The sequence below is a fragment of the Myxocyprinus asiaticus genome, chromosome 14 (assembly GCF_019703515.2).
Source record: "Myxocyprinus asiaticus isolate MX2 ecotype Aquarium Trade chromosome 14, UBuf_Myxa_2, whole genome shotgun sequence".
Classification (NCBI taxonomy): Eukaryota; Metazoa; Chordata; class Actinopteri; order Cypriniformes; family Catostomidae; genus Myxocyprinus; species Myxocyprinus asiaticus.
Genome location: NC_059357.1, coordinates 29719711 through 29736233, shown reverse-complemented (window position 1 = coordinate 29736233; position 16523 = coordinate 29719711). Strand labels below are relative to the sequence as shown.

The following is a 16523-nucleotide window of genomic DNA, read 5'->3' as shown; positions in this document are numbered from 1 at the left end:
AACATAAATTCTACAATTGTCAATAATTTGACTTCTACGGTATCATAAGTGCTGAATGAGAAGGTCTGATTGCTGATCAAGTTTATAAAACTAAAGGCATTATATGCATCTCTGTTAAAAGATATGGAATGTTATTTCAAAAGTTTCATCGATATTACACAAGTTTTGTCTGTAAACACTGACATTTCGGACAGTACATTATGTCAACAGGTTAAGACTTTGTCTGTTAAAACAGACTGGCCAGAAGGTGCTGAGCTATCAACTTTTTATATGAAAATTAGAACAAAATAATTCTATATAAAAATAGATTTTAGAACAACAGTACTAGGACATGCCCATCTATGATTAATATAGAGGGATGCAAAGGCAACTCATGATCAAATAAATTGTCTTTTATAGATCAGGTCTTCAAGATCCGTCACCTGGATATTTGGATTTGGCTGGTGCTCGTTGCATACAAGTACCTCCAGATGGCGTAATAGTGAATGCCAGCCCCCACTGCCACAAAGACATGCCAGATGGCATGAGCAAATGGGATGAGGCCATCACTCTTGAAGAAGACAATTCCCAGGCAGTAGAAGACTCCACCCACTGACAGCTCTAATATGCCCTCTCTGTTAGGCTGAAATAACATGGACATAGAGTTTAAACAGGTCACTTTCCACAGACACATAATGCCTACTTATATTACAAAGCACTACATCTGACTATAATAATAGGTCTAGCTCTTGGGAATGTTTTATAATATATATGAAAGAATGCCCAATGTTACTATATTTTTAACAGAGATAAGATGCACATGCATATGTGCCAGTCAGTTATACCATTGATAGAAGAACAACTGCAGGCACAGCTCCCATGGCAGTGTAGCACAGTAAGTCTAGTATCTTGTTCCTGAAACATAACACAGCCATTTTAAGGTCAACATGAAACAATGTTTGCAACTTTGCAAACCATTTTACTTCCATAATTTGACATATTTCCAAGTGATACAAGACATTCAATTAGTAAAAAAAATTTGGACAGGACTCGATTTTATCCATTAGTGAGGTGGAGCAAGCAATTACATTTTGATAAAAATGTAACAAACACAAAAATAAAATTTCTTTGGAATAGCTCTGTAGGTCCACACAATGCAAGTGAACTCTGAGGCTCCAAAAAGCACATAAACACAGCATAAAGGTCATCCATACAACTCCAATGGTTTAATCCATGTCTTCTGCAATTATCAAATTTACTCCTTTTACACTGTACACCTTGCCATTTCAGTCTTTAGGCACAATCATGATTTCAAGCTCGATTACACTTCCTAGTGCTTGACGCATACACAGAGTGCTATGGCACTAGAAAGTGAAATCGAGCTTGAAATCATGACTGCCAAGGAGACTGTTGATGTCACGATTTATTGTGAAAAAGTAGTTACATTCTGGTCTGTTCTCACCCAAAACCAATTAGATCTCTTCAGAAGACAGATTAAACCACTGGAGTCTTATGGATTAGTTTTATACTGCCTTTATGTGCTTTTTGGAGCTTTAACATTTTGGTCACCATTCACTTGCATTGTATGCACCTACAGAGCTGAGATATTCTTCTAAAAACCTTTGTTTGTGTTCTGCAGAAGAAAGAAAGTCATATACATCTGGGATGTCATGAGGGTGAGAAAATGATGAGAGAATTTTCATTTTTGGGTGAACTATTCATTTAAGAAAGTAATAAGTCCAATTATGATATCATGTTGCCGTTAAAGATATCATGAGCTGGGTAGATAATATTCCGTAAAATTGTCTACAGTGCATTTTTACTGCAACTGCTTGCCAAGGTTCAATGCATTTATTAAAACATATTCATTTTTTACAAAATCAACTATCACATTTTAGCTCCATAATCAATCACATCCTCAACCAAGTGGGAGCCTACTTTTCATGAAAGAAGAAGACATAGCCCGAGCCAGCACAGGCCATAATCCACACCAACCAGCGCATGTGAACAGCCCAGGGTCCTAGCTCCCTCAGGTTCAGCCTGCACACAACACAAACACACCTGTATCATAACTCAGTAACACACACTCAGCCCTTTGAGATCCCTGAGGCAGAATGCTGATGGTAATGTTACTGACATCCACAACCATTATCTACTCACCAGGGTGCATAAGATGCAGCTATGAAGAAATAGATCACCATCCTATCACACATGTGGAATCGCTGCTCCACCTTCCTGTTACAAGACACAAACCGAGGTCATGGCCCTAAACTCGAAAAAGATATAATTTGTACTATTATCCCTAAATAAAAATGACACTCTATTCTCTTTTCTATACTGTTTGTAGTCTAGAAACTCCAGCTGTAAAAACAGTTGATACCTGTCAAGCCTGGCTACATCACAACTTTGTAATGTAGCATTTCTGACATTTTTAAAGGGTCCAGTTCGTCCAAAAATGAAAACTCTGTCATCATTTACTCGCCCAGTTGTTTTACACCCATTTGACTTTCTTTCGTGAAACATAAAAAGAGATTAACAGTTTCAGTCACCATTCACTTTCATTGTATTTTTTCCATACAGTGAAAGTGAATAGTGACTGAGGCTAACATTCTACCAAACATCTCCTTTTGTGTTCCACTGAAGAATGAAAGTCATACAGGTTTGCAAAGACATGAGTGTGAGTAAATGACAACAGAATTGAACTATTCCTTTAACTTATGATTAAAGTCACCTTCTAAATCCATGTAAATGCAAGTTTAAAAAAAAAAAAAAAAAAAAAAAAAAAAAAAAGAATGTAGCATGTTGCAACCCAAAAATACAGACCACACTGGACTCCTGTTCTAGCTTAATTAAGACTCATTTTGTTCTTTCTTTCTTATGGGTAATTTGGAACTGGCAGGGTCATGATTAAATCACCAAAGGAGAGGCTGATGACTTGCATGAGAAAACTGAACATGAACTGACAGGCCCATGACATTACATCTGCAGTGTAGATGTGGATTCATCAGAACTGTCTTGTGTGACTGCTCAGTAGTCTGACAGGGGAAATCCAAAGTCCATTGAATGTTTTCACTAAATCTGCATTTACAACTGACAGTTGTAATTCTGTTACTCTTAACACAGAATATGCAAATACACTATATCTAAAAATAAACACAATTTTATATCATAAGGTAATTATTACACTATAGACATAAGAAATTTGTACAATATCACTGCTCAAAGAAAGTCTTCTATGCTGTTTATATTGTGTTGAAAACTACGAGCATGGAACCAGTCTTTATCTATAAAGAGCCATCATAAGCAATGAAATTAAGAAATCGGACATCTGTATGCTGGTAGATATGACTACTCTTTTTCAGTAAATTCAGAGCTTAAGTAGTTAACATATTTTGTGGAAATATGTAATTTCAGATGGCATGTGCTCTTATACTCCTGAGTTTACTATAACTGTGTGGATTTAAAAATGTAAAAAAATACAAAGCAATAGCATAAATGAAATAAAACCTTTTTTAAATGCTCAGTATGAAATACACACAACACGGCTAATTAATTAAGAAAATGCTCCTCCTGATCCTCTCCAGATACTAGGGTATTCAAAAAATAACATGTACATAATGAACATTTTTGTCAACATCATTTACAGTGGCAAGAAAAAGTATGGGAACCCTTTGGAATTACCTGCATTTACAGTATGTATAAATAAAATCTGGTTTCATCTAAGTTACAATAATGAACAAACACAATCTGTTTTTTTGAGTTTGCTATTCACAAGAAGCATCTGCTGACGTGGCCTTGCAAAATTGAACAAGAATTGTTGCTTTGCATAAAGCTGGACAGGGTTACAAAGTTATCTCTAAGAGCTTAGATATTCATCTGTCCACAGTTAGACAAATCGTCTATAAATGGAGATGATTTAGTACTGTGGCTACTCTCCCTAGAAGTGGCCTTCCAGCCAAGATGACTCAAAAGGCACACCGCAGAATGCTCAGTGAGGTAAAAAAACAACCCTAGAGTGACAGCTAAAGACTTGAAGGAATGCCACTGTATATATATATATATACACTACTGGTCAAAAGTTTTGAAACACTTGACTGAAATGTTTCTTATGATCTTAAAAATCTTTTGATCTGAAGGTGTATGATTAAATGTTTGAAATTAGTTTTGTAGACAAAAATATAATTGTGCCACCATATTAATTTATTTCATTATAAAACTAAAATTTAATAAAAAAAAAAAAAAGTTTTTGAAATTGATGACTTGGACCAAATAATAAAGAAAAGCAGCCAATAAGTGCCCAACATAGATGGGAACTCCTTCAATACTGTTTAAAAATCATCCCAGGTTGATAACTCAAGAAGTTGGTTAAGAAAATGTCAAGAGTACATGTCTGCAAATTCTAGGCAAAGGGTGACTACTTTGAAGATGCTAAAATATAACACAGTTTTGATCTTTTTGGATTTTGTTTAGTCACAACATAATTCCCATAGTTCCATTTATGTTATTCCATAGTTTTGATGACTTTACTATTATTCTAAAATGTGAAAAAAAATTATAATAAAGAATAAGTGTTTCAAAACTTTTGACCGGTAGTGTATATATATATTGTATAAGGGGAAGTGCTTGGACTGGTCACCATATATTAAAGCAGTACATCACCTAAAAATGTAACATTCTGTCATTTACTCACCCTCATGTTGTTCCAAACTCACCTACTTTGTTTATCTGTCAAAAACAAAAATGTTTAGACTGAACATTAGCCTCAGTCACCATTCACTTTCATTGCATCTTTTTCCATAAAATGAAAGAGAAGTGTGACTGAGTCTAATATTCTGCCTAACATTTCCTTTTGTGGTCTACCAAAGAAAGAAAGTAATTTGGGTTTGGAACAATATGTGAGATGGATAAAAAAAAAAAAAAACCTGGTGCCTTGTTTTGCTTTCATTAGCATTTCAAAAACTTAGCATGCCAATCTATTCTGCAAATAAGAACTTTATTTGAAAAGTTCATTTAGAACATTATGATTGCAGCCCTATGAATAGAAACTCTCAGCTCTCAGATTACTGACCTGAGGTGACTTTTCTTCCAGGACACAGTATGGAATATGGTGGACATGATGAAGAGCCCAGACAGACCTGTACCATACATCCATGCAGAGATAGTCTCCCACAGGTCATCAGATAGGAAGTACAACACCGAACTGCCCAGCATGCTGGGAATGATCCAGAACTAAACAGAAGACAACCATCATTATGTTTCGCACACATGGCTGAGGGATATTAGTTTAATGTCTGTAACCAAAATGTATATGATTTACAGTATGCTGATCCACTTGCATTTGTTGGAAAAGCTATGCCAACCCCAAGTCCTACATAATGTATGTCCAGTTTGCAAATTGGATTACTGAAATTGTATCAGAGGAAATTGAAAATTCTAATACATGTAGCTCTGACTGACTGTCCTTGCATCTGTCACTATCAAAATCTGATCAAATCTTCTTAAAGTCCCATGAAATCAAAATTGGAGTTTTAGTCCATGTCTGTTTGTTTTGAGGCCATCTAATCTACTGTACTTGTAAATTTTAACAAAATTAACTTTTAGCAGATATACGCATTTAAAATGTACAGTCTTTCTCTTCTGGAAAAACTAACCAGAAATATTGATGACTCATCTTGCACTTACTCATTCTGTCCAATAAAATGCTTTCTAGAATAAAAATGTCTCTCCCCATAATACCACCAATTTCTGACAAGCAAGAGCAAGTAGTAAATCGTGTTCATGATTGTGACATAAACAAAAGGCTATTGGCCCTTCAAAAAAAAAAAAAAAAAAAAAAAAAGCACCAAGCCTTTCAATATATCAGGCCCCAACTTCCTGTTTTAATACGTCAACTCAGGAAAGACAACTGTGCTCATCAAGCCATTCCATGGGGTCTTGAATATATCCCACGAGCCTTACTGAGTTTCTATTGTAGTCCTCCAACATAATCACATGCAAAATCAACAAATTTACTGACAAGCGCCATCCCCCATGAACACCATGGAAACCAGCAAGTATTCGTGTTCACATAAACAATGGTGAGTGTGATTCTGAGGTTGCATTTTCTTTCTAAAATGACATTACGACTGACAGTTAGGTTTAGGGTTGGGGTTTTGATTAGGGTTTATGATTAATAAAATATGCATTCCTGTTGTTGACTGTATTACATTATTTACTACAAAAAAAAAACAACAACAACAAAAAAAATTGCTTTTTGCGCCACTCTGGACCTTTCACCCAGAAACTGGAGCCACACTGGGGTCAGTGATTTGACTTTTAGGTAAATACTGACACGATTTCAACAGCAGAAATTTCGATGTGCTATTGCCAAATTCACACTGCGAGTCCTCTAGTTTACAGAAGAAAATACAGAAAACCAGGAGTTCAAGGCATCGATGACATAAACGGTTACCACTAAGCAAACAAACATACAAAGGTAATTTGCATAGCATTTACATTTTTAAAACATCTAAAACAGTATACATGCTACTGACTTCAGTTAGTTTACTAATGAAGTATAAATGAATGTTGTTGAGCATTTAACCCACAGCCATATGAACCAAAGCCCCAGTGCAGTAGATGGCAGGATCAAAGAGGATTTGGTGTGTACTGAAAGTCTCGTGCTGTAGCTCGTGAACTGGGCATGCCAGATGTGTGGCTCTGAGAGGCGGGGATTAGAGAGTAGGATGTTATCCAAACAACATAACGCCGTCAAGGCCATACCCAACATGTCCATAAAAAAGCTCACGGTGAACAAAAAGGAAGATCAAAAACAGAGAACTGACTCACGCAAATAAAAATGTACAAAAGACAATGACTTCATGATGACTGTGATCTAAATTTTGTGTATACCACATATTATTATAACCACATACATATTATCATTATTTGGCATTGGCATTCTCTTATTTTTTGATGTATGATAAGGAGTATTACGTTACACAATCTGTCATGTCTTTGTTACCTTTCTGATCCTTTTATGTCGAAGTAAAATGCCATGAAAACCTTCTCTCTTGACTACACCCTATCCTTCTACCAAAATCATCCCCAAACCTCAGATTATACTTTTATGTTCAATACAGGCCAACCCATCCAGTTTCTGTTCTGATGCAAATCACTTTATTTTCATTGAGGCTTCACTGACATGTTTGAGATTCCTTCTGGATTCTACACTGTAAAAAGTGGTCACCTGCATTTTTTTACCTTAAGCAGCCAATGATCTGACTCAGTAAATCAGTTCATCTAGATTTTTCCACATGAAGCACATTTTTAGGCTAACATTTTTGATCCCACTTTATATAAGGTGTCTTTAACTACTATGTACTAAAGTTAAAATACGTAGAGTAAAATGTGTATTTAGTGTATAACTACATGTTGTTCTGAAAACTTCTCACAATATTCACATTTGTTGCTACTGAAGTTGAGGTATGTGTAGGTTTAGGAGGGTTAGGGGTAGGGATTAGGGTTTAGTTTAAGGTAGGGTTAGGGGTAAGGTTAACAATGTAATTAAATGCAGGTAATTTAAACAGTAAGTACAATGCAACAACACATATACATACGTACATAATAAGTACATTATAGCAAATGCTTAAGAACATAGTAGTTAAAAACACATAATAAAAAGTGGGTCCACATTTTGTTAGTGTACCCAGTAAAAATGTTTTGTCAGGTTACCTATTAAATGTGCTTCATGTGGTAACATCTCAATTAACTGTTTTTATTAAGTCAAAAATGTTTTTTAATGTGACTAAATCAACCTGACAAATTAGGTTACACCAACAAAATGTCATTTTTATGGATCCTTGAGGTCACAATTGCAGGTTACCACTTTTTTCAGTGTTGCATAATGAGAACTCATTATGTATGAATTTGTGTGAGATAAGAAGAAGATAGTCTTACTCCATGAGTGGCACAGTTGGCCGCATGCTCGTACTCAGTTGGCTGATATCTCTTGCTAGATGGGACCCGGTTGTTCATGAACCTAAATAAGAAAATTTTATGAATTTTTAGTGCTTTCTCAACCTTATTTTCAAATCCAAAGCATTAATTTTACAATTTCTTAAAGCACGGTGACCCATATTGACAAGGTCATGGTTTCGAAATGTGTAGCTTCAATACATTATAAATAGCTTTGCATAAAAGTGACTACAGAATGAGTAAATGTAAATATCTGATGACTTCCAAGGAAAGCCTTCTTTAAATCATATATAAACTGTATTATTTATACATCTAGGAAAAGAGGAGAGCTTGCAAAAGTTTTATTTCACAGGTATCAAACTACTCAAAAGTGTTTTGAAGAAGTGATGCATATTTGTACGAGTCTTTAAAAACTATGGTTATCTCACATTCTAGCTTTAAACTAAGCTGAAGTGTGTAATTTCTGCGTCACTATCGTCACCAAATGGAATTACAAAAAAATCACTATTTTCGAACAGCTTCACGAAAACTTCCCCTGTCTTCTATTGGTTGTACAAACAGATAGTACCGCCCCAAACTCATACTTTTGTTTAAGCGAATGTTGCTGCGTCGGGCTGGATGGGTCACTCAAACAAACAGAAGAATGTTTTGATAGCGCCACAGAGCCACACTGTTACTTGTAGGTGAAATCAACCTACAAATGGCTTACTAATGGTTGGCTCTGCATATTGAGCTGGGACATGAGAAAGAATTTTAACATTGAAAAAATTTACACACACCAGCTTTAAGTTTCTCAATTGGATGTTTTAAAGGGGTCATGTGTATCTGAAGTGCAATTTTTTATCATTTTATTCTCTTCCCTGAGGTCCACTGATAATGTTATAAAAGATTTTTTGCATCAAAACAGTCACAATTTATTAATATATGATCATTTTACACCCTGTTTTTAGCCCACTGTCTGAAATGCTCGGTTTTGGCCTAAGCGCCTCCTTAAAACTTCAACGTAAACGCCCACTGTTCTGATTGGCTAATGTCATGCAGCCCTTCAAGTTCAGCAAACTCAATTGGGAGAAAATGAACCTCAACATTATAAAACAAAATTGCAGAGTTTACACATAACACACATCCAACGCATTGCATCTGAATATATTAAACTGTTCATCTCAAGCACAACTGTTAACACTCAACACCATAAACTATCAAACAGTTATGACATTAGAAATATTCATGAAGTGATTTACTTACGTTTATGAAGTGTTTTTAACTGCCCCCTCCTTCAATAACAGTTCCTTTGCAAAGCTTGAATCATATTATGACAGTTCACAAACAATCAACACTGATATGAGCCGAAATAAACTAACAGATCATTGTCCAAAGAATGGTGAAATTACGGACACACATACTGAAGGCGCACTGTGATGCACATTGCCGGAAACACACTGAAACGGTGAAAGACATCCACCGTCGAAGATGTCCTGTTTACATACACCAACAATTAAAAATAGTGCAAACGGGCCAAAAGAACGCGTCCATGACATGTTTGTGCTCAAACAACACAGGCAGCAGCTAAATGAAAGAGAATTGCTTCACCCTTTCAGAGTTGCAACTTGACATTGCGTCTTTTAAAAGCGACATGAGATATGTGTCAAATGGTCAAAGATGTCTGTCTAGTGCATGAATATATTCAACAATAATTCAAAATAGTCCAGATGGGTCCCCTTAGGTGTTATGTTATGAATAGTTATCAACACAAGGCCTGCTCTCTTGACCTGCGTGCCAGTGGGCGGGGCCAAGAGTGCGATGATGCATGTTGTGGGATGTGTAACTACAAATGAGCAATGTGTCATGACATCAAGAACAGACAGATTTCAAAATTAGATGTTTCAGCGGGGTGGCAACTATAAATGCTCTTTTTAGACTGAGGAGGAAGTTTTGAGTTCTGAAATTTGCAGTATGTTTTTATAGTGCAGTTATCTCTTTATGTCTAAATATCATGACCCCTTTAATGGTCAATTTGAAGAATGGTCAACAGAAGAATGTTTTGATAGCGCCACAGAGCCACACTGTTACTTGTAGGTGAAATCAACCTACAAATGGCTTACTAATAGTTGGCTCTGCATATTGAGCTGGGACATGAGAAAGAATTTTAACATTGAAAAAATTTACACACACCAGTTTTAAGTTTCTCAATTGGATGTTTTAAAGGGGTCATGTGTATCTGAAGTGCAATTTTTTATCATTTTATTCTCTTCCCTGAGGTCCACTGATAATGTTATAAAAGATTTTTTGCATCGAAACAGTCACAATTTATTAATATATGATTGATAATGGTCAATTTTACACCATCTCATTGACAGTTTCTCTTGTAGCTATTTACACTGGTAAAGGTCAAAATTTGTAAAAATCAGAAAATCAGATTATAATCTGAAAAATGCCAATAGCAGTAGGTATAGTTTTACATTCGCCAATTAAATATCTTTCCCAATGCAAATGTGAATCCATCAACTCAATGTGGCTGTGACTAAACTCTTAAAATGGACCATGTTTGTTCCTCAAACATCTTATTTAATTGCCAGAACTGATGGCAAAGGAAGCAATGTAATCTTAAAGTGAAAGGGTTAAAGTCCTTTCCTGTGTTAGAGGTTCATTCAGACTAGAGGAAACCCATTAAAGATAAAGAGTATGCAATACTCAGGTTCAAGAGTGTTAGGTAACCCTCTTTTTGAGGCGTCTGAAGGGCATAATATGCATTCAGATCACCTTTTTTGAATTTTTTTGCATTTTGTGGTTGCCTAGCATCAGTAACAACAGTACCTCTTTACAAAGCTAATCCTGTTCGGAATGAGGTCTTTTATGCCACTTACATTGAGCTGCTAATGTATTGAGTGATTATGTCATTGTCTCCATGCCAACCTGAGGCTTGGGATTTTCTTTTTCTTTTCCCCCAAACACTCTTTATCTGTGTGATTTAATTAATGTGCATGAGGACGCAGGGAAGTGGGGTAGACTGCTAACCAGAAGAAATGAGCCACAGCGAAGCTCTGCAAACCATCTTACTGTGCCTCTTGATTATATTACTTGATTATACTATATTCCTAGCTGTAACCAGATTGTTTGTCTTCAGCTGCAGCCTTATCAAAGAATGTTCTGTCATTTCTTTTCTTTTCCTTAACATTTCTCCTTTCTCTTCATATTGTTTAATGTAAATATTTAATGTAGGTAGAAGAAAATGTCATTTTACTTTCATATTTGATTTAATGAGACTATAAAAAGTGTGATTCAGGTGTGATGTGTGAACTACATACACATAATTTAATTATAATACCCGAATGAACCTGAGATGCTAGTTCATGCAGAAATTTGCCTTGAAGTACTATAATCTTCTTTTACTATACTGAGAGAAAATATTTACTTAGATGTCAGAGCACTGCAGGGTTTTCTGTTCATTAACATGGATGAGTTCATTAAATAAATGTTTGGCATTTCTCCAGGGTTTAGCACCCAGTGTGTCTCTGCTTGGCCTTCATAAATAGAATTACTTTCATACTGCATATGGCATTATCTGGGCCAGACCTGTGTAGCTGAACATCATTGTAACAATGATTTTAATCACATATATTTCCATTTTTATCAAAGGCAGATGCATTTATCAATAATTTTAAAAAAAAATGATAGTAGGCCTACTGTCTTTATAATCAATACAGTTGATAAAAACCAAACAATCAACTTCAATTCATGGGTTTAAAAAAAAAAAATGTGATTCCTGCTACTTATGGAACTGTTCAATTAGCCTGATTAGAACAACAGAATCAACACTACACTCTCTGATAATTCAATACAGACTCTCAATCATCATTTAAGAAACAGCTTTTTAGCAAATGTTTCTCAAAAGTAGAAACAAATTAGACAATTGTTCACATAGGCGTACAGTAAAAATATAGAGATATAACATTAACGAGGAGAGCATAACCTAGACTCTAGAGAATTTTATTTTGAGAGAATTTTATAAGAAATGTTTGAGTTTATTTTGAAATCTCTGACTTTTAATTGCATACTTACCTAGGCATATATTTGAGATCTAGTCTGATAGTAGAGAACGGTGTTAAATTACTTGGGTCTTTTTTTCTCAGGGGAAAATGGCGTCTATTTGATCTCCATTTAGTCTCATTGCATGTGTAGCTGAAGTGCAGGTATATTTGCATTTCTGTGGAGAATTAAGTTTATTTAATGACTGACCTAGAATCAGTTATCTTCTTTATTTGAGCTGTGCTGTTGTTTGATCTACAACTGAATCAATTTATATAAATTATTAACAAACGTAGAAACAACATTAAAGAAAATCTGAGTTAAGTCTACTTGCATCTAGTTAACTCAACTTAAATAGTTAAGTTCACACTACTTGAACACCAAGTTAATTGAACTAAAATCCTCAAGTTTTGGGAGACCATGTTACTCAATGGAATTTACTCAATCAAATGAGTGCAATTCACTTATTAGGGCTTTCAGTGTAAGAGAAACCAAAGATATTAAAGCGTAATGAGTATACAAATAAAATAAAGTTGAAAATATATTGTGATTCCGAGTATGTCACTGTATGAGTGCCAGGCTGATATGCCTATATGTGAGAATTAGATAATGCCCAGCTGTGAGACTCATCCAATGGCCCTTCACAAGTCATAGCATTCACTGATCTGATGTTTACACTTCAGAGTGCCTGTACAGCAAGATGACACACAGCGCTGGGCTTGGGTTTGATCCAACTGTCGTCTCAAAAATGGTTCAGTCAAGCAGTCAAATCTTTAGTTTCATCACTCTAAGTCTGATTAAGTTGTCTGCAGGTAAGTTCATTAAAGGGCATTACACTGTAATAACTGATGCAGCTATTACAAGATAACTGGGAAGATAAAAATGAGCACATGGGCTTCAGATAGAAATATGTCCAAAATCCCTTCATATTCTCACTCAGTCGTTCTATGAGCAGGGACAATTAATTGACTGATTTACTGTTGATTGTGCTAATCACACATGAAAGAGGCCTGACCATCCTGTCCAAAACCAAAGGGCCATCAATCCAAACATGCATTCGTCGCTCATCTCTGAAAGATCCAAAAGAGGATCCAAACAGACAAAAGGGACAAAACTACAATAGGTTCATTGTAGTATATTGTATAAGAGAATATTAAAGGGCACCCTATGCTTGGCCATTCTGAGAAGATGCTGAAGATTAAATGAAAGTGATCAGGTGATGACTGGTTGGGAATATGACAGAGTTATCTCAAGCTAAGATGAAACAATGCATCTAGGTACTGCAGAAGTAGTAGTACAGCTAAAAACTAAACATCTGAGGTTTAACCCCTCTCAACTAAATTCATTTTTAACTTATGTACTTTGGTTGTACATGTATAATTCATTATGCGAAAAAAGAAGTCTAACTTTTTCAAAAAGTTACAAGTGGAAGTATAAAAGAGGAACATATTCAGTATTACGTAACAAAACAATATAGGTGAACATGCTAACATGGGATGAAGAGGAAACATCATTTTTAAGACAAAAATAAAATGTGTGCATGTCACCCCACCTAGTAAACATTCCTTGCACTGGGAGGAAAGTTATCAAAAGACATATAATACGCTTACTGTTTGCCAGATATGCGATCTGACATTGACAAAACTTGTCATCACAAATAACTATTTGAAATTGTACAATATTGTATATCTTATCCATACAGAATGAGTTATCTAAAAACAGCTACATTTCTATATAGCACTATGTATACGTATAGCAATTGTAAATATATATGTTATTATACTGTATATAAATTGTGTATCTACAAGCAATAACATATTAATAGCCTATCATATTTGCTTTATATTATATTGTACTATATGTATGCCTATAATACTGCATCAGTCCATTGTTTGAAAAGACAGTGCAAGTCATTTATAGTGTGTGTGTATATGTTTATCCTACATTGTGGGGACCAAATGTCCCCACAAGGATAGTAAAACCTGAGATCACCTACCTTGTGGGATCTGCGGTCCCCACGAGGGAAAACAGCTTATTAAACAAACAAAGTTTTTTTGAAAATGTAAAAATGCAAAAAGGTTTCTGTGAGGGTTAGGTTTAGAGGTAGGGGATGAAAATTATCGTTTGATCTGTATAAAATCCATACAAAGCATGGAAGTCTATGGAGAGTCCCCACAATGATATAAAAACAAGTTTGTGTGTGTGTGTGTGTGTGGGCAGGTTTAAGTGGTTTACGAGGACTTTTTTTTAAGGTTACAAATTAGTAATTACAAGGGTATTATGCTATAAATGTGGTTTATGAGGACATTTCTAGTGTCCCCATAATTTAAATCACTTAGAAAAAACATTCTAAACAATATTTTATTGAAGATGTAAAAATGCAGAAGGTTTTTGGTGAGGGTTAGGTTTAGGGTAGGGTTAGGGTTAGGGGATAGAATCTATAGTTTGTACAGTATAAAAATCATTATGTCTATGGAGAGTCCTCATAATGATAGCTGCACCAATATGTGTGTGTGTGTGTGTGTGTGTGTGTGTGTGTGTGTGTGTGTGTGTGTGTGTGTGTCTTTAGGGGAAATCCTCTCCAGAGGCCAGTTTATACAGTGCAAAAATTAAATGAAACTGGTGAAACTTTAAGTTGACCGCCCCCATAACTTAAAACATTACACCAATCCAATACATGTACATACGGCTCGCGATGTCATTTAACAGCGCTTATTTATTATTTTGTCAAGGATGCTGTGCTCTGAACAGACTACACATAAATTACATTGCTTGTAAATTTTACAAGTCCACCAAACTCTTTTTTCAATTGCTCAGCAATATTAAGAAAACAAAAAACTTTCCAAGCATGAGATGTAATTTACCTGCCGAGCTTCGTACTCCTAAAATCCATATTGTACATATTTGTACATGCTCGCTTCGGAACTTGCTCCTGAGTATATCGACTGCTCCCGACACCAGCGAATAACAAACTCCGGATGTTTCAGTTTGCACGTGAAGACATTCGCTGCTTGATAAGTGCACGTGAGCAGAACTGCAAAAAGCGGCCGCGAGACAGTCAAAGTGGATTTTTGGAAATATCGTATTCACCGTCTCTCTCTCTCTCTCTCTCTCTCTCTCTCTCTGTGTGTGTGTGTGTGTTAGTACATAACGATGTGTGCTGAATTCCATCCCGCCCCTTTCGTTCCGTCCAAGTTAACTTTAAAAGTCCTTTCGGCATTTTCCCATCATTTGTTTTTTAGCGGACATTGTTTTGCCAACATTTAGAAACACATAAGACAGTCTAAATGTCTCTCTCTCTCTCTCTCTCTCTCTCTCGCTCTCTCTCTCACACACTCTCTCTCTCTTTCTCGTACAATCATGTTTTGTTTGCTTAAATTTATAATGTTATTATAAGTGAACTGTCACAGCTTCTAGAATCTGGGGGATGGAATGTCCGACGATCTCACGCACTCTTGAACTCATAAACTCCCCTTTTGTTCCACGTTAAAACTGGTAATTATTTATATAACAATAAAAACCACAGTAAAGCAAATACATTTTGACCTGGCCACAGCATATTTCAGTACTTCATAATCAAGGTTTGCATTAATAGTGAGCGAGTGTACGGCAGAAGAATATACAGAAAGTATACTAAACCCTCTGCCGGTTAAACAAGTTCACTACATGAAAATCTGCGTCTCATGGTTTAAAGAAGAGGAGAATTCAGTCAGAACAAGCAGCAGCATACTGGGAAAACTGAAGTGTTTACTCAATAGCATTACCCTCATGGTCTGATCCCAATAAAAATATTTCTTAAGCTGGTGAGAGCTAAACAACATTCTCTGAATGAGAAAATGTTCATATTTATCTTAAATATTGATCTGTTTTTCACCTACACTTATCATATAGCTTCAGAAGACATGGATTAAAACACTGGAGTTTTATGGATTACTTTTGTGCTGCCTTTATGTGCTTTTTAGACCTTCAAAGGTCTGGTCACCATTTAATTGCATTTTATATAGCAACAAAGTTGAAATATTTTTCTTAAAATCTTTGTTTGTGTTCAGCAAAAGAAAGAAAGTCATATACATCTGGGATGGCATGAAGGTGAGTAAATGATGTAAGCTTGGACTTACACTGACCCCCAGCGGTGTGGATGCAGCATCATTCAAACACAATCGTTTTCAGTTACAGATGCCATTGCATGATTCATTTAATCCATGAGTGAAAGTGTCCAATAACAAAGCGGTTTGCTGAAATTAAGCGAGTAGTATTCAGCTTGTCACGTGATCCTAAAATGGCAGCCCAGATGAGGAGTCAGCCCTGTCCTCCGTGTAGAATAAAACAGTTTTTATAATCCGAATCAGAATGAGCTTTATTGCCAAACAGTGGCGTCCCTCCTTCACTCGCACACTGAGACATTGAAATAAAAATCTTAAAAAAAAAAAAAAAAAAAATTAAAAAAAAAAAAACTCCAGGAAACATGAGTTGTAAAAATTAAATGTGATCTAAGACCCCTAAGTACTATCTTCTCTGCGTTGATATACGTTATGCAAAGCGATATGAAACTCTTTTCCAGT

At 35.7% G+C, this 16523-nt stretch overlaps 1 protein-coding gene across 3 annotated transcripts; it reads right to left on the bottom strand.

Annotated features, from left to right (window-relative positions):
- Nucleotides 1-418: 418 nt before the first annotated feature.
- On the bottom strand, nt 419-16492 carry mmd2a (monocyte to macrophage differentiation-associated 2a). Of its 3 annotated transcripts, none has more exons than XM_051715773.1 (7): nt 16080-16492; nt 7918-7999; nt 5048-5208; nt 2140-2214; nt 1918-2019; nt 825-894; nt 419-622 (listed from the first exon to the last, which is right to left on the bottom strand). In XM_051715773.1, exons 1-7 carry the CDS (start codon nt 16109-16111, stop codon nt 419-421), a joined length of 726 nt encoding a protein of 241 aa, XP_051571733.1. In that variant the 5' UTR covers nt 16112-16492. The 3 variants fall into 3 exon arrangements, with proteins under 3 accessions (XP_051571733.1, XP_051571732.1, XP_051571734.1); XM_051715772.1 differs by lacking the exon at nt 16080-16492 and adding an exon at nt 14826-15097; XM_051715774.1 differs by lacking the exons at nt 7918-7999; nt 16080-16492 and adding an exon at nt 14826-15096.
- Between the last annotated feature and the right edge of the window lie 31 nt (nt 16493-16523).